Here is a 27,671-nt window from a genome sequence, read left to right as displayed (position 1 = left end):
GTATTTCTAAGTTCTTAAAATAATGGGTTGGAGTTCTGGATTCCCAAGCTGAGATGGTGAAAGGATGGTCAGCTGATGTTTTTTCCTTCTGATTTTATTCTTGCTGGTCTTCTGCCCTCAAGATTCCTCTTTTTTGTGAGCTTTTGTTTCCTGAAGGCTATATTGACTTCTTCCTTCATATTGACAAAATAGGCTGTTTTTAATTTCTGTGTAGAGCTAGTCAACCAGAGCAGTGGGTAATCTCTTATTTCAGGTGTAGCCTATAAACGTATTGTACTGTACTTTCTTCCCTTTTGTTTCAGGGGATAGTTGCCTTTTTTCCCCCTCCATGGTTAATCTTCCCATTGCTTGGCTGACATCAAAACTTACTTTTATTTACATTTTTGATGTTTATATTTAGATTGTTTATTTGTTTTTAGGTAAAATTTGGTAATACCACCTTTAAAACAGATGTGTACCTCAAGTCCCTCAACCCTCAGTGGAACTCAGAATGGTTTAAATTTGAGGTAAGTTTTTATTTTTTAATTTTTAAAAAAAGATTTTGTTTATTTGAGAGAGAGAGAGAGCACCAGCAGAGGGGAGGGGTAGAAGGAGAGGGATAAGCAGACTCCNCCCCCCGCCTTCCCACCCCCGCTGCCATGGGGCTCAATCCCAGGGTCCCAGGATTATGATTTGAGCTGAAGGCAGATGCTTAACCGATTGAGCCACCCAGGTGTCCCTTAAGGTAAGTTTTTAAATGTCAGCATTTTTTAGTATATTTTATTGACATGACCCCTTCCTCCCATGAATGATAGCAGTACCTTTTATTTCAGGTTTAGTAGTTTTCCTACACCATAAAAATACTTTCTTTTTTGCTTAACTAAGATTATTAAGTTTTAAAAAATAATGTTATAGTTAAGAAAATACAGTATATGAATGCAAGAACACAGATTTTAAAAAAACAATCCCTAAAAGTATTATATTATTATTACCGTAAAGTCTCTGGATTTTAGAATATACCAAAAACCACTTAAGAGTAGTGTACAAATTAAATTTTAAAAAAAATTGTAATAACAAATATGTATTTTTAAAATGCCATTTTAACCAATTTTAAGTATAATTCAGTAGCATTGATTACTTTCACAATGTTGTACAAGCATCACTACTATTTCCAAAACTTTTTTATCTTTCCAAATAGAAACTAATTCAGCAGTAACCACCCCCTCTTCTCCTAGTTCCTGATAACATCTAACCTACGTCTGTCTCTTTGAATTTGCCTGTGTTAGATACAAGTGGAATCATTATGGTATTTGTCTTTTTGTGTCTGGCTTTAACTTAGCATAATGTTTTCAAGGTTTATCCATGTTGTATCATCTTTCAGAATTTCTTTACTTTTTATGGCTGAATAATATTCTTGTGTGTGTGTGTGTGTGTGTATCACATTCTGTTTATCCGTTTATCTGTTGATGGACATTTGGGTTGTTTTCACTTTTTGGCTATTGTGAATAATACTGCAGTAAACATTAGTGTACAAGTATCTGTTTAAGTCCCTGTTTTCAGTTCTTTTGAGTATATGCCCAGAAATGGAAGTGCTGGGTCATATGATAAATTGTAATGTTTAGTTTTTTGAGGAACTGCCAAACTGTTTTCTGTAGTGGCTACACCATTATACATTCCCACCAGCACATATGAAAAAATTCTAATTTTTCCGCATCTTTGTCAAGCTTTGTTATTTTCTGTTTTTTAAAAAAATCATGCCATTCTAGTAGGTGAAGTGATGTTTGCAGTATAATTTTAATATGCATTTTTGTCATGAATGAGGTGACGCATGCTTTTTTATGGTTAAGGACCACTTGCATTTCTTTTACTTTGAACTACCATCTCATATTTTAACTCCCCAAAGAAGATATTTAGAGATGACATTATGGAGACAGACTTCACAGGACTTGGTGACTAGCTTAATGTGGAAAATGTAGGTGTGATGTGGTATGTGATTGGTTTTGATTTGCATTTCCCTAATGACTAAAAATGTTGAGCCTCTTTTCATGTGTTTATTAGCTGCTTGTATGTCTTCTTTGGAAAACTGTTCAAGTTCCTTTCTCATTTTTAAGTTGGGTTGTTTATCTTATTAGTAATTTTCATGATAGTAGGAAACTAATATTTAAGAATATTAATTTCATTTTATTGATGATGCAGTACCATAATTTTTAAAGCTGCAAAGTACTCAAGTAGCTTAGGTAACTTTAAAAGATAATATATTTGTACTTACTTTTCTGAAATAAGGGATTTTTATAATGTTAATGAGATTTAGCAACTAAAGTTACCAGCCATTTCCCTTAAAATTTACTAAGTTTACTATTTTGGCTAGTACTTCTAATAATAGTGTATATTGTGTGAAAGATGTTCTTAAACTTTGTGTTTATAGTTAACATTAATTATATACTTTTTTAACCTTGTTTGTTAGTTGCAGTTGGCATTAGTTTTTATGTTGTGAACTCTCAAGTATCATGAAGAAATGGATAGGATGTCTTTGGAGCAGCGGTTAATGGCTTAGTTTATGACTCTTTCCCTTTTACTAAATATATAGGTAATGCTGTAATAGGGAATACCATTGATGACATATGATTCATATGGATTGGAAATCAAAACAAGTATTTTATTTTAACATTTCACTATGGAAATTTTCAAATATGCATAAAAGTGGGCAGGTTACCTATCCATCATCTACCTTTACTTTTACCTGTACATTGTGCTTTTCTTGTTTTACCTGTTATATCACCCCCTACTTGGAGGGTGGGGTGGCAGGAGTATTTTAAGGCAAATTCAAAATATTAGCAATTCCATCCATAACTTTTTAATTATGTCTCTCCTATAGAGAGGTATCCCCTTTCTTGAAAACAAATCATCCAGTCACATTATTACATCACTGATACCAGCAATAATTCTTGCTCGTAATTTAATTCTTAATCTTCAGAGGTTAGATTGTTAGTCTAAAATCAACACGAAATTAAATGGAATGGGGAAAGGCATAATATTTCATAATTAAGTTTAAAAAATGAACCAAAGTATATGGTTTGCAGAGATATCACTTGACCAAAGCGTATGTAAGGAAAATACAGAGATTTTAGTTCACCACAAACTCCGTCTTAATGAACAGTATTCTATGTCTGCTGTAATGACAAACATTCATAGACTGGATTTAAAAAGTATAGTATTTTAGTTACAGGAAATAATAATCCTTTTATATCCCATCCTTACAAATATCTGTAATATTGTGTTCCATCTGACCCCTACATTTGATGAGGAGTACTGGCAAATTAGAGGATGAAATGGTATCCAGAGGATGGCAGCCGAAATAATGAACATATCTTCGAAAGGAAGAAATCTTTTTTTGCCTCATTCTTTGCCTTAGTCAGTTTGGGCTGCTGTAACAGAGTACCATAGAGTACGTGGCTTAAACAATAGCTTTTTATTTATGACATTTCTGGATGCTGGGAAGTCTGAGATAGGGTACCATCATGGTTTTGTTTTGCTGAGGTCCCTCTTTCTGGCTTGTGGATAGCAATCTTCTTGCTATGTCCTTACATAGCAGGGAGAGAGATCGTGTCTCCCTGTCTTTACTTGTAAGGATACCAGTCCCGTTCGTGAGGACTCCACCCTTATGGCCTGATTACCTCCCAAAGACCCCATCTCCAAATACCATCATACTGGGGATTAAGACTTCCATATACAGATTTTCAGGGGACAGAAACATTCAGTTCACTACATTCTCCATTGTAGTCCCTCTTTTTAGCCAGTGCTTGGCATGTGATAAGTAACTGATGGTAAGTAAAAGGAGAGAGAACAAACATTTATTTCACTTACTTAATTCATGAACTTTAATTGTTTTTTTCTTACCAATAATATGTTAGTTTTTCCTACACTTTTATTTTGTGAAGTTGTCTTTAGAAATGATGGTATCATGGTGCTCATTAGCATCCTTGCTCTCCTGTAGATAATATATGTACTCTGTTATGACATTCTTTAAGCATTTTTGTTGGATATTGTAAGTAGAGTAGTAAAACACAGGATAGTATGTAGAAAAAGAAATTAAACATGGGGCCCAACACAGCCTGAGCTTACAACCCTGAGATCAAGACCTGAGCTATGATCAAGAGTTGGATGCCTAACCGACTGAGCCATCTAGGCGCCCCAAACTATACTCTTTTTCCTTAGAAATTTGGCATCTTTTATAGAAGAAGGGGTTATAACTTGTGTATGTGTGTGTTAATCCCTTTACCTTTGTGCTTAGAGATAAATCTGTAAGTTTTTTTTTTCCAGAAATAAGTAATCTTTTACATTTGGTATATGTATATATTTATGGTAATGAAGATTTAAAATTTAAAGATTTAATTTGAAGGTATACTTTTAGGTGGATGATGAAGATTTACAGGATGAACCTCTACAAATCACAGTTCTTGACCATGACACTTACAGTGCAAATGATGCCATTGGTAAAGTGTACATTGATATTGATCCTTTACTCTACAGTGAGGCTGCAACAGTCATCTCAGGATGGTTTCCAATTTATGATACCATACATGGTAAGGAGTATATTTTAAGAAAATAAATCACAGTTTTTTTTTTTTTTTTTAAAGATTTTATTTATTTATTTGACAGAGATAGAGACAGCTAGCGAGAGAGGGAACACAAGCAGGGGGAGTGGGAGAGGGAAGAAGCAGGCTCATAGCGGAAGAGCCTGACGTGGGGCTCGATCCCATAACGCCGGGATCACGCCCTGAACTGAAGGCGGACGCTTAACCGCTCTGCCACCCAGGCGCCCCAAGAAAATAAATCACAGATTTTAAAATTTATCCTTAGAGACTTCTGTGCTACACTTGTGGTTTTAAAAAATATATATCTTTAAAAGGTATTTTCTTTTTAATAGATAGTCACAAAATACTGTGGGTAGATTTGTTATTTTTCTGAACATAATTTGAAGTAATCCCTGCTAAATTTGTACAATATAGCAAGTAAATGCATTATTTAAAAATCACCTACAAATGTACGGCGGAGTTTTCTAGAGTTTTTATGATATATAATATAACCACACATTGAATGCAGGGCAGAAGTAGAATCTAACTGTATTCCATGAAGCTAAACATTAGAGAGAACTACAAAAATGTAAGTGCTATTCTTATTACTAGTTTTTTTGTTTTTCAAAATATAGTTATTTTCATAAAAATGTTGTTTATAGTAATAAGTAAATATTTTTAAAAATTCTCAGCCTTAATTTTAATTTTCATCCTCAATTTTAATATAATTTTTTTAATTTTTAAATTTTTTAAAAGATTTTATTTATTTGGAGAGAGAAAGGGAGAAAGAGAATGAGCACGGGGGAGGGGAAGAGGGAGAGGGAGAAACAGACTCCCCACTGAGTGGGAATCTGATCCCAGGGCCTCGATATCATGACCTGAGCTGAAGTCAGAGGCCCAACCGACTGAGCCACCCAGGTGTCCCTCTCAATTTTAATTTTAATTATAACACGGTAAATACTGATATATGACCCATATAAACAAAAACTCCTTGAAGTTCTCAATAATTCTTAAGATTGTAAAAGTGGTTCTGTCATCAGAAAGTTTGAGAACTGCCAGTCTGAAAATATGCCATCTTTTTAGAATGGCAGATGGACCCATAAGGAACTGGCAAATGCTTCTCTCTATAGTCTAGCATCTTTCTGCCTATTTTACATTTTTGACCTGGCAATTCCATTGATAGTAGTTTATTATAAGAAAATAAACTGAGATTTATGTAAAAGTATATTTATTGTGACACTTACATTCTGTTATCATTTGTTAATATTTACAATGGTAAAATAAATTGGAAAAGAAGATTTACTTAAATAAATTAGAGCATATATAGACCATGAATTATGCAGCCAGAACAAAATGCATATTTTTAGAATAGAGTGGCATAAGGAAATGTGTATGATTTGTAACATTGTAAAATTTTGTAAAATTCAGATTATAAAACTATAGGATGATTATATATTTGTTTAGAAAGAAAAAAATTGCATATATGTGATATCATGTGATAGATTGGCAGAATACATGGTAAAATGTTTATTCCTTTTTTTTTTAAGATTTATTTATTTATTTTAGAATGAGAGTGTGAGGAGGGTCAGAGGGAGAGAATCTCAAGCAAACTCCCTGCTGAGCACAGAGCCCTATGGCCCTTATGACCTGAGCTGAAACCAAGAGTTGGACACTTAACCACCTGAACCACCCAGGCACCCTGATAAAATGTTTATTCTTGGATAGTTTTATTTCTGGACTATAATCCTATTTTTCCTCTTTTGTTTTTTTCTGTATTTTCTACCATATAAGTGTATTATCTTTGTAGTCAGGAAATAAAATCCAATCCTATAGTATATTACCAATAAAACACGCCACTGGAGAAATAATCTGGGCTTAGATTAAAGGCAATAGCAGTATGAATGAATGAATTTTCCAAATATTTTATAGTAAATACTGTTTATAGTTGGTTTAATATGTTTAGGGACCCTTTGTTAGGAACATAATCTCATTATTTCAGTGGGTAAATGAGCAAGTCACCCTTTTTAGAAAGCCTTCTATAACTCTGAATTTGACTGACATGCAATCAGGACAGCCCAGTAAAAATATTTAGTAGATGTTAGAGATAGAGACTGGGTCATTTTTATTTATTAGGGCATGTTCCGAAAAGCCCTCATTTTTAGAATTTCTTAGTTAATTTTAACTTAATGTATTCATTGAAAAGAGTAAAACTTTTGTGTTAAATCAGATTCTTGGCATCTGTTGTTAAGACCATTTAAGATCTGACTTCTAATCCTGGCTGTACTGCTTAACTAGTTATTGACACTATGCAAATTATTTAACTTTCATTAAACTTTAATGTTTTTCTCTGTAACATGAGGATGATAATACTTCAGAAATTACCTTACTGGGTTGGTGTGAGAACTATGAGATACTACACCTAAGCCATTTAGAACATTATCCGTGATCATCATTGTTGTCATCAATTTAAATGTGGCTCCTTTGCAGTTACTCTTGATTCAAATTAGTAGAGACTTATTCATCCTCTAGTGTATATGTGTACTTCAGAAAATGTAATAAACTACTTAGAGTAAAAATAATTAGGAAACAAAGTTAGCATTGCTATTATGCTTGCTATTTTGAAATCATCAGTTGGCGTTCATTTGCTGGATTATTTAATTGTCCTTTATTTTGTCAAGGTAAAAACTTGGATTTTCCTTTTGAAATTTTAGGTATCCGTGGGGAAATCAATGTAGTTGTCAAAGTAGACCTCTTCAATGATTTAAATCGATTTAGGCAGTCATCATGTGGAGTCAAATTCTTTTGCAGTAAGTAAATGCATTTTATTTATCATTTAACAGGAAATTTAATTTTTAAATATAGGGAATCAAGTTAATATTTCAGAAAGCTAATGGAAAACTATTATACTTTGGTTTTATTGCCAAAGAGAAAATTGCCAATTTTTCAGAAACAATTACTAGTGGGGACTATTTATCTGATTTTAAAGTAAATGAAATCTAATTTTTTAAAAGTTCTTAGAAATTTTTGTTAGAATAGTCCACTGGGGCATGAGGTGTACATAGTTATCATGACCATGAAGTCAGAGGAGTTTGTGGGGCAGCAGGAAGGAGACCACACTCTGGCTTGTACTCTAGCCCCTACTCCAGAGCCTAGAAGGAATCACATTAAACATTGCTGGTAACAGTTGCTTACTGCTGGTAGAAGGAGTGACTGGTGAAGATTTTGGATTTTTTCTGGAATTTTAAAGAATCCATGTATTATGAAACAACTTAATCTGGTTTACTTAAATCTTATGTTAGTAATATTGACCCCAAAGGTGGAGAATTGATTGCAAAAGCACTACATTAACAGTGCGACTCTGAGATATCTAAGAATGACTGGAAACAAGTTTGAAAATGAAGGTGGAATGTGTTTTGCAGGAATGCTACAAATTAATTCATCCTTAGAGAAATGATATCGGAGTGACTGTGGTCTGGAAATGCAAAAAGTGATAGCATTTGCTATAGTCCTAACTGAAAACCAAACAACTAAGGGAATATACTTAAACCTACCTATACTGTATGGTGAATAGGAGGAGTCCACAGTTCATCTAGGCGATATGCAGAAAGAAAAATCACTGCCTTGTTGCGTTGCTCATGTGTAAGCCTGATATTATAAAACAGGTGATGCACTGTATCTGAATAGTAGCCTATGCTACCTTGATATCAGCTGGTTGTCAGTAGTCAGCAACAACATAGGGGGAGATGGACTTGTACTTTCAGGATCCATGAAAACAGAGCCCATGCTCTCTAATGTCTACATTTGGGAAAACAAATTTGATGAGTCTATGTGTGTGATTTAATCAGACTTAATTCAGATGGGCCATCTAAAATTAGGTAATACAGATATGGAGCCATTTGTGGTGGGTGGACGTGTGTATTTTGCAGAAGTCTCCAGTGGCCTTAAAAAGCATTATTATCAGATATCAACTTATGGAGAAGCTTGCAGCACTCATCTAATGTAGGTTTTACTCTTTTTTTTTTTAAAGATTCATTTATTTATTTGAGAGAGAGAGAGAAAACATGTAAGGGGGGAGGGGCAGAGGGAGAGAAGCTTCAAGCAGACTCCCCACTAAGCAAGGAGCCTGATGTGGGGCTTGATCCCGGGACCCATGAGGTCATGACACGAGCCGAAACCAAGAGTTGGACCTTTAACCAAGTGGACTGCCCAGGCACCCCGCAGGTTTTCCTCTTCTACCAGTAGGTCAATCTCCATGAAAAAACAAGCTCTAAAATAATTTTCATGTATTTATCTTGTTGCTTTCACAGTGATGAATGTTTTATTGCTTATTCAGTTTTTCTTTTATAAATTAGAACAAGTTGCCTTGTTAATGTGTGAAAGATATGACTATATTGAACTTTGTATAACTGTCAGAAAAATCCAGTGGTATTTTATTTTTTTACTTTTATTTTTATTTATTTATTTTTTAAATATTTTATTTTTAAGTAATCTCTACATCCAACATAGGGCTCAGACCCATAGTCCTGAGATCCAAGGGTCGTATGTTCTACCAACTGAGCCAGTCAGGCTCTCCTCCAGTAGTATTTTAGTATAAGACATTGTTAAGAAAGGAGCAGAGCACTATAGCCAAACATTGTGATGCTATCCGAAATTAAATAGGCGTCTACAGGTACAGTCCCTCAAGTGCCATGAAATATGGGCTGGCATTGGGCAGATATAGGCAATCACAGCCAGCCTGGATTAATAGGGTTGGAAACTCCTAAGTAGTTGAGTTAGCTTTAAGGCATGGATGTCTATTTTAAGGGACTAATTTGGTGTAGATGTTCTTAGGTTCTTCCTTTGTTTTTTATTTATTTATTTTTTTTCCAACATTATTTCCCTTTTCGAATCTGACTAGATCTTATTTTAAATCTAATGACGTTTGGTGTTATATGTATTAAATGAGTTTGTTAAGTAGCATAGTGACTACCAGACCAGTTGGCCATATGGCCATGGATTATTGGAAATTGCAGGACTGTATGACTGCTCAGATTATGTCAGAAAGGTAATGGTATGATTTTTGAGACTGCACTATGTGTTGTACAGAAGAACTTTTTCAAAGGGCTTTGAATAAAGTTTTTTGTATTTATTACCCACTTTGTACCTATTTATATAATGATTACCTAGCTGACATTCATTTTGTTATTGAATGCTATTTAAGGTTGTCTATGACTGTTTTCCAAATTATAAAAATACAAATAGTATCTACTATGTTTACTATGAGAAAGACAAGAGGTCTCATTAAAGAAAATGATTACTTCTAAGAAAATATGGAATTTAGAAGACTGATTGGAATTTTGACTATTATAATTACATTGAAATTAGCATAGTAAAAAGTGGTCTTGTATTATGTATCCAAAAAGATAAGAACTTAGTGGTACATTTTTTAAAAATTGAATTTAACCTTGTGATAAGTGGAAGCATAATAGACAACTTCTTTTCACAGCAACATCTATTCCAAAGTGCTATAGAGCTGTAATAATTCATGGTTTTGTAGAAGAGCTTGTAGTCAATGAAGACCCAGAATATCAATGGATTGATCGAATTCGTACACCAAGAGCATCAAATGAGGCCAGACAGAGACTCATTTCTTTAATGTCAGGTATTTAAAAAAAATAACTTCATTACTGGTTTACTTAACACTGTTACATTTTTCACTTCCTTTTGACATGCTATCTGAAATTTTACAGTGAAGGCTATGAATTATATATGACTGATTCTCTTCCCTTGGCCCTGTCTTCCTGAACATACACACACTGTCATCTTATAAGAGGAAATCTGAATCAGAAGCTTATAAACTTCCTTCTAACTAGGTAGTAAAAGGAATTTGTGCTCATGAAGTGGTATGGTAGAAAGAACCCTGAGCAAGGAAGTAGAAAAATGGGTTCCAGTTTTCCTTCCTCTAGCATTTATTTGTAGGTAATCTCTCATGTTTTTTGTTGCCTTTTCATGGTCCTCTGACAGCTTGTTTTAGCTCACTCTACTCCTCCCTGCCATTCTTACCCTGTCACTTTTCTTTTCTTTTCTTTTTCTTTGAAGAACTTGTTTATCATTTAAAATTTATAGGTATATATGTGTAGATGTATGTAAATATATATATACTCACACATGTATATCAGACAATAAATATAAATGTTACATTTAATAAATATAAATATGTTATACTTATGTATAATAAATTTATGTTTTAAAATATAAAATATAAATACATTTCTATTATATTAAATATATCAATTATATTTTAATATATTTATAAATCAGTATAAATATATTTATACTTAATATAATATAATGTTATATTTAATATATTAAATAATATATCTTTTTTGTTCACCTCTGTATTTCTAGCACTTAGAAGAAAGGAAGAATGCCAGGCACATAGTACACAACCAAAAATTATTTGGTAAATGAATGCATGAATGAGTGAATCTTAATTTGCCGCATCTGTAAAATGCATCTAATAATGTCTTACCTCCCTGAAATTAGGAGGCTGGAGCAGATTATCTTTTAGGTTCTTTTCAAGCTCTAAAAATCTATGATTTTTTTGACTCTTTTTTTATTGCTACCATATCCAGCTTTATATTAGGTAATGTGAAGTTCTGAAGCAGAATGAGTTTTCTTCCTTTTTTTTTTGTAGGTGAGCTGCAGAGGAAGATTGGTTTGAAAGTGCTTGAAATGAGAGGAAATGCAGTTGTTGGGTACTTACAGTGTTTTGATCTGGAAGGCGAATCTGGGTTAGTGGTACGAGCCATAGGAACAGCGTGTACACTGGATAAACTAAGTAGCCCAGCAGCACTCCTTCCTGCATGTAATTCCCCATCCAAAGAAATGAAGGAGTAAGTATGAATCAATGAATCATTCTTATGGAGCTTTTTATCTTTTACCTATATATTTTCATTTGATTTGAAATATTCTAGTAGAGTTGTTTAACATACATTTTCACTACGGTGATTTTTTTTTTTCTTATGGTAATTTTTATATCAGAGGTGACTATGAAAATCTGAAGCTTTAATCTATTTAGCTATTCCTAATATTTTATTTGTACTGTCTTAATATGAAATTCAAGTTAAGTAATCTAACACTAACCTTATTTCATATCTTTAGGCACTGTATATTTAAAGCATTAAATGGTTATTAATGGAATTTTTACTTATTCTTTGGGGAATGCTTTAAACCCATTATTATACCTGATAAACCAGTTATGCTTATTATTAGCAACATAGTATAGAAAGGAAGAGTATAGCAGGAAAAATTGACCTGTGCAGGGGTCTGAAATGCAAATGTCTACAGAGGCCAGACTGTTTATATAAATAAAATAATTGAGTATAATTAAATAGGGAGTACTGAGGACTGTGTAAAGCAGATATTGGCAAACTTGGCTGGATAGTAAATATTTCACGGACTAGCCATATAGTTTCTGTCTTTGTTTACCAAAAAAAGGAGTTTGCTGATCCTGATCTAAAGGAATTGAGGCTCATACATTTTTTAAAAACTGAGTGTGGTTCAACAAAACTCTTTGGTTGGCTGGATTTGGCTTATGTGTTATCATTTGTGTCTAAGACAGAAGATTCTCAATGTGGTGGTGGTTGTGGTGCTGTCTACAAAGAATGTTTAAAATGAAAATTTTCTGTCATGATGTTGGGGTGAGGGAAGATCCTGGTTGGGGACTAGAAATGCTGATTCTTGTACACAGCAAAGGACAACTCTGTACAATGAAGACTTGTTCCACCCTAAATGCCAGTAATACTTCCATTGAGACCCACTGATTTAGAGATTCTTCTAGATCAAGGGTCAACAAATTTTTTTTTGTAAATGACTAGATGATACAGGTAAATAATAGTTTAGTCTCTGCTAAAAACTACTGATCTTTGCCATGGTAGCATGAAAACAGCCATTGACCGTATGCAAATAAATGAGTGTGGCTGTGTTTCAATAAAACTTGATTATTTATAAAATAGATGCAGGGTGAATTTGACCTGTAGGGTATAGTTTGCTGACCCCTGCCCTGTATCATCAGGGAGTCAGGATTCTGTAGTCAGAAAACCTGAAATGCTTCTCAGACTCACAGTAGTCAAGAGATGTTGACTAGAAAACAATCACAATCCTCTTAAAAATTTTTTTAAATTCCAGTATAATTATCATACAGTGTTCTATTAGTTTCGCATGTACAATATGGTGATTCAACTTTTTTTTAACAATATTTTAAAAAATGAGATGTTCCTCTTAAGCTTATTCTTTCTGTTTAATTATTTCAATTCTGTTGGCCTTTAGTTATTTAGATTAAATTTTAGTCACAAGAGGGAGCACAGTATTATATATATTGCCTGATTTTATTGGGAAATACCTTGACAAGTGAAATAACTAAATAAATTGAAGCATGGATTTGCTTTATATTCCATTTAAGATATTTTTAAAAAGATATGAACTGCCTGCTGCCACAGGTAAAGTCAGATTGCAGGTGTAACTTTTTGAGGGACTCAGTTTTTATTTTCTTTTTCCACACCAAATTTAAGTAAAGACTTGGGTCCCTCCTTCTCTTGCCATCCTCCAGCTTTATCTAAGTTGCCTGAAGGGGCCTGGCTTTTGCAACAGTATTGTCTGAAGTTTTTTCCTCTTTTCACTAAATTATTTAGTAGAAAGAGAATGTTGTATTATCTGTTAGTGTCTTAAAATGATATATTGATAGTAGTGGAATACATTTTGCCTGCATTTAGGACTATTTCCATTAATGTAAATCTGCTGGGATTGTGTAAGTGTTCTCCTTTTCTAATTTTGTTGTAGCCCATCTACCCTAAGTTGTCAAATATTCACATCATGAAGAATTCAAGTTGCTTCATTAAGATTTTCTGAAAGGCATCTTACTACCTCAGTCATGGTATCAAAACAAAACAAACTCAGTACTCAGGCTGCTTTATTTCAGCCAGCTTCTGTGTATTTTTGATAGTGAATCAATTTTGGGTGCTAGTTTAAATTGTTTTATGATTGAACTGATTATAATTATTTTGATGTCTAATTATCATGTTGATTCTAGGCAGGAATTTGATAAATGGTAGTTTGGATTATGTTCCTGTCTGAATGGATTTAATATTAGAAATGTCACTGGGGTATTACTGCAAGATAATCTGTCATGAAAGGAGACTGATAAGAATTAGAATTCCAATAATACATATGGTGATACTTTGTATTTGAATTTTAATTAGATGTCATAATTTGAACCTTTTACAACATTCATTTTATTTTATTCATTTTATTTTACCTTTATTAATGGTGTGTTCTACTCCATTGTTTTGTTTTTTTATTTCCCCTTTCAGATATTTAGTTTGATGAATGATATAAATCTCTTTGGTATTTCCTTGCTGAACTATCTTGATGGTAGAAAGTGCATTTAAATATGATCTACTGCTTCTCTACTTTAAAAAAAAAAGTACTGTTTAAAAGATGTTAACTGTAATTTCTCCTCTGTGCAGCACTGATTCTTAGAATTTTAACTTCATTGGTCACTTCAACAGAAAGAAAAAACAAAAATAAAACCTCACTCAGTTGTTTATATAAATAGGTCACCAATGAGATGTTTGATTTTTATCAGTTGTATTAAACACATTTTTATTTTAAACTGGCAACAAAAACAGAAACATTGTCCTATTGTAAAACCAGTGATATTTTCAGAAAATAGTCTGTAGGCACTGTGAAAGACCATTATTGCCAGTTAATGATAGCTCATGTTTGAACCTTGTGGCAAATTGTGATTGCCGGAAACGTTCACTGGGCAGTAGAAAAGAAGAGGCCTGGAAAAGTTGAGCTGTTGATCTGCTTTTAATTTGAATTCTAAAAAATGGAGATATGATAGTTTTTCAGAGTGTATTCACATATGATTGTTTTCCCCCCATTATGCATAAGCAAAGGCGCTGCTTAGTGAAGTAATTGCTAATATGAAGTACAGGATTCTTAGTTGTCTAATATGCCATTTCCCCCATTTGATGTAACTATGCCCTTTTAGCAAAATGTCTTCATGAAAATGTAAATATTATATGTGAATATATGTCTGTGTATGTGATATAAATATATCTATACATACATATAGATATGATCTGTTGCAGGATGTCAGTTGATATAAAATTTCAATTCAGAATGTAGTTTAATAGATTCTGTTTAAATTTAAATAATATATTCTGTTTGAGAGCTAGACAAAAATTATCTACATTATTTTATTAATGTGTTTTGAAAAGCAGTGTCCCCTTGCTTTGTTTTGTTTCCAGTGTAATCTGGAAAGCAGTGTACTTGGAGTACTGAAATACTTGGAGGGCTGAAATACTGGAATGTTTGTATTTGCTTATATTCATTTAGTTCATTCATTTTCCTTATGCTGTCATTTTTCATATTCTTTAGTACCACTATCTTGCGAGTATAGACAGAAACATCTGTTAAACTTTCTTTATAGAAAAATATAATTAATTACATGAATGCAGTTTCAGAAGTAACATAACTTTGTATTTGACTTTTCACTTTTATAGGTGTTTTGTCCCTGTGTAGTAAGCTTTATGGTGATCAAAATAATAACAGACATTTTAAAGCAACTCAGAATCCAAATCTTAGTGTTTTTCTTATTTAATGCTACTGTTTCTGCTTGCTGTTTTTCTTATTCACAGTCCTAATTATTAATCCGATCCCTTAAAACTATAACTGTATCCTAATGAGTTAGTATTTAGCTATTCTTTTTAAATTTCAATTTGTTTTTTGCATGTTGGGGATTAAAAATTCCTCTCCCCTAACTAAAGCTCCTTTGAAATTATTTTAACACAACTTTGCTATCTGTTGTATGTATTGTTTTCTTTTCTTCCACTTTGACTACAAATTCCCTCGTCTCCGCTGGTTCATCCTCCAAGCCATGGATGCCGCTCGACTCACAACAGCCCAATTCACACTGCTACTGGCTCACGACTTACTCAGAACTTCTCTGTGTCTGTTCCCACTCTCATCTATACTGGTACGAGACTGCTCAGACTCAAGAGCTGGGGAAGGCAGGCCACAGGCAGAGTGGCTGCAAAGGGCAGGCAGGCAGGTAGCGTAGTGTAGGCAGGTACCACAAGTCTTGGCTTCCACCTTTTCTTACTTGAAGTCCAGCTGCAGTGAAGAAATCCAATATATAGCCACCGCAGAGGCTTTTACTACTTTGAAGTGAAAGTGTTCTTCTAGCTTCCAAAGTCTCTTCCATAGATCCTGTAAGAACCCTATCTTATATATGCATCCTGTAAGTTTTTAGGAGTATCCTCCAGTATGTGTTTTTGCCATTATTTCTGCATCTGGTTAGAAATAAAATTGATGATTGGATTCTAAATGAAATAGCTGTCAAAGCTTCTGATTTGCTTACTTTATTTATGTATGAAACCTGTTACATAGTAGGGTCTGTTTTATTCTGTGGAAGAGAGCTATTGGAAAACAGGTAAGAAACTCTATACTGCGTAAAATGCAATGGTTCTGTGTAGCTATATTCATTTTTCTCTCTGCTGTGTTTTTAGCTGTGGCACTCTTGATGCTATAGGATAAGGAAACATTTTTCTTTTGAAGATATCTGTGTGTGCAAATATAAAAACAGTTGTGAATATTTGCACACACCATTTGCAGCATCATTTTTTCTTTTGTAACTTAAAAAAGCATTGTTTATTTGAAAGTATTTTCAGTCATGTATTTATTTTTTTGTTTATTTTTCCTTTTAATATTTTTTACCCCCTTAGTCTGTCATTTCATGCTTTGCTTTTTTACTTGGCTTATTAACTGTTTCAGTGCAGATAATTATTTATCTGGAGAATGATGAATGGTTAAACAGCAATTGGTTGTCTTTGGCCTCATACCCAGCTCCACACTTAAGAAATGACTGCTGGCCCTGCCCAATACTTTCCCAGTGTTTGGATCATGCTGCCTTCCGTCAGGTCCTTTGGCACATGATTGCTTAATATTTCTCCACCTTCTTCTGGCAGGATTCCCTTCAATGAAGATCCCAATCCCAATACTCACTCATCAGGACCCTCAACCCCTCTGAAAAACCAAACTTATTCCTTTTCACCTTCCAAGTCCTACAGTCGACAGTCCTCTTCTTCTGACACAGATTTGAGTTTGACACCCAAAACTGGTAAGGCGCTTCCACCCACCTTTTTCTTTTTCTTTCTTTTTTTCTTTCTTTTTTTTTTTTTTCCAAATTTGTTTCTGTTCTTTATTAGCTTTCCATCCAAGGCTTTCCTCCTGTTTTTGGCATTTAAGTTAAAAGATAATGTGAATACTGATCATTTTCAGTTACTACCATTAAAATATGAAAATTTCATGTAGCTCAGAAATTATCTTGTTCAAAGATCTACATTTGTTGATTTAATCAAAGTGTAGATATGAAGTCCAGAATTTATTTTTGCATGTAGACATTTTTCATTTCATGCTCATATTATGAGGAATAACATCTTAAAGCTTTTGAATAGAAAGTAACATTAGTAGCTTGCAATCCAGTTCCTCATGCAGTAGAAACATTTTTGAATTCATTTTTCTGTCTATTTCTGAATTTAATTCTAAGATTTTATTATGAAAATTTTTCGAATAATCGAAATGTTTATATTGGAATACATATATCTATTTATTAACTTCTTGCTATTTAAAGTGTTTGATTTTGCTCTCTAGGTTAGAAAGTAGCATTTTTGCTTTACTTATTCTTACATTTTTCTCAATGTATGCAATTTATAATTTTTCCCTCTCCTATTTGTATTTTGACGAATAATTTCTGTGAGTTTCTATGAATGTTTTATGATAAAAATTGTTTTAAAAATCAGATTATTTTGTTACTTCTTTTTTTTTTTTTTTTTTTTTTTACATTCTTTTTTTTTTTTTTTTAAAGATTTTATTTATTTATTTGACAGAGATAGAGACAGCCAGCGAGAGAGGGAAGACAAGCAGGGGGAGTGGGAGAGGAAGAAGCAGGCTCACAGCAGAGGAGCCTGATGTGGGGCTCGATCCCATAACGCCAGGATCACGCCCTGAGCCGAAGGCAGACGCTTTAACCGCTGTGCCACCCAGGCGCCCCTATTTTGTTACTTCTTAAAGTAGAATTAACTTATTCAAATCATTAAGAAAAGTAAAATGTAAAAAGTTAAAAAGTTAGTAATTAGCAATTTTTGTAAATATTGTTTTTGTCTGGCAGTTTTCTCTCCAGATTGATGAAAACATTTTGCATAGTTCCTGTGTCATTTTTATCATCTTTAATAACCTTATGTGTGTTAGGCAAGAAATTTATAAAATGGTCTCAGATTTTATGAAAACAATGAAAAGAAATCTAATTTGAAAACCAGTGCTAATTCTAAAGTAAAGAAAGGGCATTAAAAAGAAAGCTGGTAGATTTAGTATCTATTTTTATAAATGTAGTCACAAAATGTGACGAAGATAATTATGAATACCTAATTCTTTGAAAAGAATGGCTTTATTCTTTATTTACATATATGTAATATGAGTAACATCTAAAAATCATGAGTTTTTTTTTTAAAAGATGTATTTATTTTAGAGAGAGAGAGTGAGCAACCGAGCAAGCGTGCACACCTGCTCGCGGGGATGGGGCTGTGGGGAGAGCAGAGAGAGAATCCTAAGCAGACTCTCCGCTGAGCATGGAGCCCCACATGGGGCCGATCCCATGACCCTGGAATCAGGTCCTGAGCCGAAATCCAGTCGGACACTGAACCGACTGAGCCACCCAGGTGCCCCAAATCATGAGATATTTGATAGTAATCGATGCTATGGAATGTGGCATCTTAACCATATTTATGCCATAAAAACTGAACCATTCAGACTGTAGTGAAGTGTTTTGTTTTGTTTTTAAATAAAGGATGAGATTCTGGACTTCAAATTCATGCCTATCAAAACAAGAAAGACTTAGGATAATATTTGAAAAATAAGTTTCCTTAAGAATATTTTTCAGGCTTTGACCACTGGTTATTTGTGTATTCCAGGCTATTTTTTGATATTTTTATCTTTATTTTATTCTTTGCCATTCCACAGACAAATTTTTGGAAGTATTTGCTTGGTCTGTTTCCTTTTCTTTAATTCTCCAAAAAGGCAACTCTAAAAAAGACTGTCAAGTAATAAGTTAACTGAATCAGATGTGTCTTCCTTTAGCTTTCTTGTAGGCAGTCAATTGTATTTTCAATGAAAACTTCTTTGCATTTTATTTTCTAGTTCCATAGTTTTAGTTTTTACAGATTTGTTTACAATAGTTACTATTCTCATGTATTTCTGCATTTGCCCGATGCCTCTAAATAATTTTGTTTTTCTACTATTATATGCTATTCACTCTCTTTAATAGCATATTTATAGAAAATTAACAGTTCTTAGTATTTTTGCTTATCATGAATCCCTAAATATCTTTGAATATTCCTGAGGAGCATTCTGGAAGAGATTTGAAATGGCAAAATTATGATTGATTTAAAATTTCTAAAACTATAATTGAGTGTGTATTTCATAATTCTTTGCCTTCAAATTTACCTATATACAAAATCAGTCTCTTGAGAAATAGTGGGGATAAGCTGATTATGATTGATGGATTACATGTAAACTGGGGAACCAAAAATAGAATAAAGTTAATAATAGCTTTAGACTGAGAAAGTTGCTTTTCTATTTGTAGTTAAAGCTGTTGTGTTTTTTTCCAATAAGTCTCTTTTAAAAAAAGTTCATACTGATTTATTTCTATAGATTCTAATTTTTCACATTTTACAAGGTCTTGTTTTCGTATTTTTTCCCAAGTACTCAATTAGTAGGAGTGGAATTTTAGAATGTTAGTGTTACGATATTGATTTGACAACTGACTCAAGCTAGTTTTACTTTTTTTTTTTAAAAAAAGGCTTTAACCATGTATAAGTTTTGTGATTTGAGAGTATTTGCCCCTTACATACTCAAATCTTTGTAAATGCGAACAGTGTTATGATCAAACTTGAATATTCAAAATTTTAGAGGAAAAAGTAGCAATATACATCTCAAAAATGAATATTACAGAAAAAAGTTAATATTTATTTCAAATTAATGATGGCAACTGTTTAATGTGATGCTGGTTTTTTTTTTATGGGTATTCAATGAAAATACTCATAAGTGGTATGTTTTAGTAACATTTGAAGAACTGTACTTTGCCACTTTAAATGATGTTTTTATTTGAGGCAATAAGTTTCTGGCTTTAAATATTTATAAAATATACAGTTTAGCTTTATACATTCTTAAGCAAAAAAGGCAGGTAATTTAAGTGTTTTTGAGAAATCAGCTTCAAGTGATTAGAATGACATAAAATCCCATGTTAGTGATTTAAAAATTTTTAACAAATACAAAGTTTGTAAAGGTTTTGCTAGGTTTTAGACTATGCCTTTAATTTATATTGTGTTCGGTAGATGGTCTTGCTAATGACTTCATATGCTTAGTGTGATTTGTGTAGCATTTTAAAATCCATTTTTACTGTTATGTTTTGCTTCATCATTGCTTTCCTAATTCTGCATTTTCTGGTCATCTTCTGAATCTGCATCTTTTCTCTGCTACTTTCCTCCACAGCACCTTACTCACAGGGGCCTAGGATTTACCTGTGTCCCAGCTCCCCCTCTCTCTCTTGTGGTTCCCTTCATCTTAAAAAGTCCTGTCTCCTCCTCTCGGAATCTAGCCTTCCCCCTCATCATTCTAGCCCTGTCAGCCCAGTTCTGAGGAAAAGTGTTTCTTTCAGTGAAGAGCTGTTCCTGGCTGCTTCTGGTAGGATCACATTATGTCAGCTTTTTAATCCCTTTATTTTAAATCACCTTTGAAAACAAGTAATTATTTCATACTATAAAGAAGTATTGGGTGTCTTACACAGGGCATACTTCTTATTTTTCTTATTGGTGGACAGAATTAAATGATTACGATGATTGTGAGGACATGATTGAGGATTATTCGATGGATAATTATGAATATTCTGAAATTATTTTATTAAAAAATTATATGTCTGAGGACATAGATTCTGCATATTTCCAATGATTATTGGGTTCTCATTACTAGAGTTTCTGTTTTAGATGCTTTACTTTCTTTCCCTTCACATCAATTCCATTCACTTCGGACCTGCACCATCATGTTGCTAAGCCATATGGTTACATTAGTAAATTATTCCGTTTGAATCAGTTTAAGTCTCATTTTGGTGGTATTCTTTCTTTATCCATTTTTTTTCTGTCCATTATATTAATTTTCAAATTATTCTGCTGTATTTTCTGATGTTTTATTTACCTCTACAAAATTACATTTTACTTTACGGCTTTCAGTATGCTTCATATAAAGATCTTAGTTTCATTTCTATGTTTAGTATTGTATAGTCTCTAAAAATCATATTTAGGTTACTACAAGAAAAATATGTTCCTTTTTTATTTTTAAAGAACAGAATGGGACTATACACATGCTAACCTTTGTTTCCTTATCCAAGAACAGCTAAAAATGTAAAAGTAAATTAGTTCCTTTTTTAAGTCATTGCAGTAAATCTGACTGTATGTATCTTCAGTTTTGAAAGGGTGGGATTGAACTGTTAACTCTAGTCTGTAGAGCACTGGCTTCTCACCTGTCCCCTGCTTTCTATAATTCTTTGATTGCAATTGGTCTATTGGTACTATCAAAAGAATAAAATAAAGTAGGGAAAGAAATTAAAAATTAAGCCTTTAAAAATACATCTAAGAGCTTGGGAAATAGAATTCTTTTCATCCATAACTATGTACATTTGTGATGTGTCTATTATATGTCTGTGATTTTTAGTTTTTAAAAATATTTTATGTTGATTTTTTGCAAATGAGTATTGAAAACTATGAATGTTAATAGTGTTTTGTCATGAATGTTATATTTAGGAATGGGAAGTTATCAGAAAATAGATTTGAGTACATTTCAAAATTGCTTAAAATTCATGCTCTTTAGAGAATTTGGAATATTTTAAGTAAGCACGGTTAAAAGTGCTTCTCCTCTCTATAGTTACTTTTAAACAAACATTTGATGTTTCTTGATTTCTTTTAGTTTTCGTAAATTGTTAGCGTAGTAAGTACAGTTGACCCTTGAGCAACAGGCCCCTGCACAAGTTGAAAATACGCATGTAACTTCTGATTCTCCAAAAGCTTAACTATTAATAGCCTACTCTTGACCACAAACCTTACTGATAACATAGTCAATTAACACATATTTTGTTACATGTGTTATATACTGTATTCTTGCAATGAAGTAAGCAAGAGGAAAGAAAATGTTACTAAGAAAATCATAAGGAAGAGAAGGTACATTTACAGTACTGTACTGTATTTATTGAATAAAATTCATGTATAAGTGGACCTGTGCAGTTCAAACCCATGTTGTTCAAGGGTCAGTTGTAATTGGTATTATCTTGATTATTTTGTATTAGAAGACTCAACTTTTAAAAATTGAATATTATAGAAAAATTCATTACATTAACATAGTTTAAAAAATAAGTTTTAGAACAGATTGAGTCTAAAACTCGCTGTGATCAGTACAGTTTTGACATCTTGCTTCTAAAGAAAACTTTGTGAATAAAATAGAGTAAAATGTGTGCTTAATTGCATATCAAGTACTTTAAATGTTTGGATCATTTTAAGAGATTTTTACTCATGATATTTATGAAGATGAGTGCAGTTAAACTTTCTGTTTCTATAGTTGCTTTTTGGTTGTTATTTATATACTGATGTTCTGTAGGAATGGGAAGTGGTAGTGCTGGAAAAGAAGGGGGGCCATTTAAAGCTCTTTTAAGACAACAGACTCAGTCAGCACTGGAACAAAGGGTAAGAGACACTCAACATTCTTTATTCTTATACTGTTAATATGATTTTATTATGCTTCCATGTATTTATAACATTTCCATAAACTAGTTTTGATCATGTATCTGTAATGTAATTTCAAAGTCCAAAATTTATTTAAGGTATCAGAGAAATTTGTGTATGAATAATTAATTTTAATTCAGAATAATTCTATAACTTTTTTGTTTTATCTTCCAGTCTTTTATTAGAAATAGTCTATTTGGAAATATCCATGAAATGATAAAATCATTTCTCATTTTACCTTAAAATTAAAACATATAGACGGAAATAGTAGACTTTTTCCAGAAAAACATATTTTAGTTGTACTATATTAAAGATAATTCTTGGGGCGCCTGGGTGGCTCAGTTGGTTAAGCACCAGATTCTTGATCTCAGCTTAGGTCTTACACAGGGTTGTGAGATCAGGCCTGTGTTGGGCTCCATGCTAGATATGGAGCCTATATTTAAAAAAAAAAAAAAGATAACTCTTTAGTATATTAATATATTTATATGCTGAGATTATTTTTATGGCTGGCCAATCTCTTAGGGGCTAGAAATGCACAGATTCAGTATTTCTACTGATTAACATAAGCAATTTGGTTATTTGGTCTGTTAATACATCTCTTTTAATTATTATAAGTTTAATGTTTCGTTAACTATGTTAAATGGGAAAATATTGAATAGTCAAAATTTTTGGATGATTTTTCTCTTTTTATTTTTTTTTGTATAAACTTCATTGCTAAGGGAGGATCGCCTCATAGGTTCTGTAAAAGGCGGGTATGTTTCTGAACATGTGTGAGAGCGTTTTTCTTGTATTAGTAGCTGTTCTAGTTTTAATCTTGATCATTTAAGTTTTATTTAAGCTTTAACAAATGTTGCCAGCTTTATTTCTTTTCATAATGCAATTTTTAAAAATTTATTAGCATTATGAGACTCATTTTTTTTTCTACTTAACTAATACAGTGCATGATTATTTATATGTTATGTCAGTTATTTTAAGGCACAGCTCCATAGCTTTCATTGTGTCTGATTTGGAAGTTTATAAGCATTTACAGAATTTTTCTTATACATGTTCCATTTTACACTAGCATTAAAAAAAAGATGAAACATAGTAAATCCCTATAAAAGAATGCATTCTATTAAAAAAATGGTATTTCTTCTCTGGAGGTTAGCTTTTGAGAATAGAGTTTTCAGATTCTGTTACTACAAGCAATATAACAGTTTACTTTTTTTAGACTTTCTTTCCTGTGCAGAAAGTATCTGTATGCACCATTTGCCTTTTAGACAAGGTTGGGGGGAGCTGAGCTGAGCTAAGCTGAGTGATGAGACTATGGGGCACACGGTTGTTTGCTTTATCCCTTGTCAGACAGCATTTGCTCTTGAGCTACTTTCACACCTTGCCAGGCATACCAGCTACTGTCACGCAAAAGCCCACTTAAACATCAGGACCATTTATTAAAACCAAATACAGAAAGACACTGAAAACACAGAGAAGAGGGTCAGGGTGAAGGTATGCCTGTTCACTTACCATTTTTTGGGCCAGAATTCTCTTACCTCCTTCCCACTCCCGGTTTTACATTCTCTACAGAGTTCCTTACACTAGGAGTATTTCCTTGTAATTATCATTCTGGAATTCACAGGAACAGAAAAACTGATACGAGAGATGAGATTTTTGCCTGTTTCTTGTGCCTGTGACTTTATTACCTGTATTAAGAACTTTTGAAAACATCTAGCTTTAAAAGAAGAAAAATACTAATCAATAAAAATTGTTTTAGATTTAGTTGGATAAAATTTATGTTTTCAAATACACTTTTAAACATTCTTAAAGTTTTGGACACATTATCACATGGGGTAAACATTACTAGATAATCTTTATGGAATTAATAGTAAAGATGTGGGAGAACTATAGTTTTCATTTACAACCTTGTAAAATCTGAGTTGGCAATATATTTATGTTACCTAACCCTGCAGTAGTTGATGAGACTACCTCTCTATCCTGGGGGCACAGTAAATAGAACAAGCATCATCTTTAGCTTTCCCATTCACCTGTGGTTGCCATTATGTCTTTGCTTTGGGAAAAAATTTGTACAGAAGTATGAAGAATTCTCCCCATATGTGTTCAGATGTGCATTAACTCAGCCAAGTTGAATACTAGATCAAGGTGAACATATGATATACTTAATAGCATTTTTATATTCATTTTTAAAATAATCATTTCTACCCCTTGCCACCCTTCATAAATTGTAGGGCTTTTTTTTTTTTTCTTGAGGAAAAGAGAACCTTTGTCCAGCATCTTTTATTTAATGGGTTTTTCAAGTAGCAGTTCTCAAAAATAAAAGTGTTATTTTTTTTCTTTCACAAAATCAGTGAAAAATAGGTTGGCATGATTTGGTGATAGGTGTCAGATGATTAGGAGATAAGATGTAGAGATAAAAATTTGATTAGATTTAGGTTCCACCTTGAAGTATTGATGTAAAGCACATAGATTTATTTTTCAAGATGACTCTTATTTCACTTGTAAGAAACTTTTCAGATGCTGGGATGTATATTTTCTTCAATAAAGAAACCTAGTTGCCTTGGTTTAACCTAGTATTTCCCAAATACATTTTACAATGGAGTCTTCCATGTGAAATACCTGTTATTGAGGACCACACTTTGGGAACATTGGTATAAAGCCAACTCTTTTGATAATTATGATGCTTTTAATAGTGGGGTAAAATTATACAATAAATCATATTAGGAATATGGCATGGAGTTTTTTTATCTAGAAAGTTGACTCTTGTTTCTTGGGATAGCAAAAAGAATATTTGATTGAAAAAATAAACTAAATGTATTCTAAGAAAAATTCCATTTAAATATTAAAAAATTACTCCCATTGTGCCCCCAGATTTTCCAACTAGCCCGTCTTTGGACACATGGTATTAAATAGATATATGCTGCATGCACTTGGCTTATAGTCAAAATGTCAACATACAAATTCTTATCTAGTTGTACCACAAGGCAAGGCACTTTGAATATTAGGACTTTCCAGAGAAAATGTCTTCTGTGGTCCCTGAAATTCTCATCTAGGCATTGAAAACAGGTTGGGCTTGGCTAATCTTAAGGAAGCTGTTCTTTTCAATGGAAGAGGACCTATAAATTCATCAGGTGTAATGATAGACTAGAGATTAAAAGCAACTCCTTGCCTCACCGTTTTAATCAGAAATTTCAAGAAGCCAGTTGATAAGGTTTGTTGCTCACGTAGAGTCTAGGCCCTCTTGACTCTCAAGTTAGGGTATGGGAAAGATTATAAATTAGCATCGTTTTAAGATACTTTGTGGAGGTCTGGCACTCTGTAAGTACTTCATGGTAGTCACCCTGTGATGGGGGTGGAAATGAGAGGTATTTAACAGTCACTGGTGATGGGTGTGGAGATGAGAGGTATTTAGCAGTAGGTATCAGCCATAGTTTTTCTGAGAGAGTTCTCTGAAGATGTAGTTTTGGTTGAATAACCATGCCATTTTTATATACTCCAGGTTAAATTTTGTGTGTTAAAGTAGGCAGCTGATTGGACATGTGGGACAGAGTTTAAGTTGGCAGAGTGGTCATCTACCTCTTTGGTCAGCCATTTCCCTATTTTTTTGCTTATGATCACTAACTCCAGTATGATGTTTTCCCTCTTGTCCCTTTATCCCTCTTCTGGAATTTGGGGAGAAGAGTCAGAATCTCAAGTAGAGAAATCATTTAGGTTAATTTTTATACCTACCTAGATTCTTATATGCAGATGTTTTCCAATATGTGAATTTACCTAACTTATTTCTCAGTTTCAGAAGGGAGTACAGCTTTCCACTTAGCTTATAAAAATTTTCAGTGTCTCTTGTCCAGAATATTTAAAATGTTTAAATAAAGATTTAATGTGAAGTGCTCTTTTCTACTATGCTTCAGTATTTTGAGGAAATTTAAAAACTGTGTACTTAAAATTGAAAAAAAATCATAAAGACCTAACTTAGGTCTTAGAAGTATTGGTCTATTTCTCATTTAAAACTTACATTTAAAAAATTCAGGTGGAACTAAGGAGGCATTTTGACTAGACATTTTATAATACCTGTAAGTGAAATTCCCCTCCTGTCCTCTCCCTTTTTTCCTTTTGTCTGTCAGCTGGGCCAAACCTATCCATTTCCACAGATTGGTTTTTACTTTTTTTTTTTTTTTTAATGTAGCCTAGCTTTTTCTTACCCTTGTTAATTTAAATATTACTTTTAAAGTCTAACTGAATTTATTTCTAAATTCTCTATATATTTTATTCTGTATCTTCATGGGTTATTGAAGTGTGCAGTACTGTTTGCCTTTGTGCTAAATGACTCCAAGTTGCTATGCTTTGTGAATTATGCTTTGGTGAGTTTGTATTCTCCATGCTTTGAGCAGCCAGTCAGTAATCTTGCTGCTTTTAATGTGCCTGCTTCTAGTAGTATTCTGTATGTCTTTATCTCTTAGCTTTTATTTGCTGCATTTAAACTGCTGTGGTCCAGAAAAAAAGATACTGCTAGACTTTAAAATATGTTCCTAAAATTATATATTTATAGTCGCTGTATGGCGTAGTATGGATATGATCTGTAGGGATTTTTTATGAATCAAGTACATAAATTTTAGTACTTGGAAGTGTAACAGTTCTTTTGACTGTTGAGAGCTCTGTTTTGCTTATTTTCCAGCTCTCAGTTATGTTCTGAATAGCTGAGGCTACTGGTAAGTGACTTCTGGTTAAGTGAGCTACATTAATCTTACAGCCAGATGAGGTAGATACTAAATTTTTCTTGCTTGCACACAATTTTATGTAATGTGAGAGGCCTCTATATTTGGAGAGCCACAGGAGCTCCCCTTTCTTCCTGGGGGCTATTTCAGTGAATTTCCTTTCTCTGTTTTCCCATTTCTCTCTTACCTCCAAATTGATGAGATTGATGTTCTTGACAGAGAAGGAGAGAATGAAACTTGGAAGAACTTGTGGAATTTTATTTCCTCCCTTGCTGTCATTTACATTCTTCTCCCTTTTCCTTAACATACATTTGTGTCCTTTAAATTTTCTCCAGCTGCCCTGGTGTTGATAGAGTAAATAATCTTACACAGTGATTCTCTACCCACTTCAGCTTGGTGTTTGCCCTTTGCTTTTCCCTGAATTTCTTAACCCACACTGCTCATTCTCTCGTCCCTCCCTCAGTCCCACGTTCTTGTAGATCTCTTGCACCAGGCCTTCAGAGTCTTTACCAGTAGCCTGGAATTGGGTGTGTGTATGTGAGGAG

At 33.1% G+C, this 27,671-nt stretch overlaps 1 protein-coding gene and 1 pseudogene across 4 annotated transcripts in view; both read left to right on the top strand.

Moving 5' to 3' along the window:
• The window catches only part of C2CD5 (C2 calcium dependent domain containing 5), a 94,138-nt gene that overhangs the window by 13,607 nt on the left and 52,860 nt on the right, over positions 1-27,671 (top strand). For all 4 annotated transcript variants that reach the window (XM_011219793.3, XM_011219791.3, XM_011219792.3 and 1 more), the window contains exons 3-9: positions 420-506; positions 4,391-4,562; positions 7,265-7,360; positions 10,039-10,194; positions 11,230-11,428; positions 16,568-16,719; positions 22,299-22,384. In XM_011219793.3, the coding sequence (XP_011218095.1) occupies positions 420-506; positions 4,391-4,562; positions 7,265-7,360; positions 10,039-10,194; positions 11,230-11,428; positions 16,568-16,719; positions 22,299-22,384 (948 nt within the window). The remainder of the gene's footprint in view (positions 1-419; positions 507-4,390; positions 4,563-7,264; positions 7,361-10,038; positions 10,195-11,229; positions 11,429-16,567; positions 16,720-22,298; positions 22,385-27,671) is intronic.
• On the top strand, positions 7,621-8,523 carry LOC109489003 (annotated as a pseudogene).

Source organism: Ailuropoda melanoleuca, chromosome 16 (assembly GCF_002007445.2).
Source record: "Ailuropoda melanoleuca isolate Jingjing chromosome 16, ASM200744v2, whole genome shotgun sequence".
NCBI classification, from domain to species: Eukaryota; Metazoa; Chordata; class Mammalia; order Carnivora; family Ursidae; genus Ailuropoda; species Ailuropoda melanoleuca.
The sequence above is the reverse complement of the archived record's forward strand: the minus strand, read 5'-3'. Positions and strand labels throughout refer to the sequence as shown.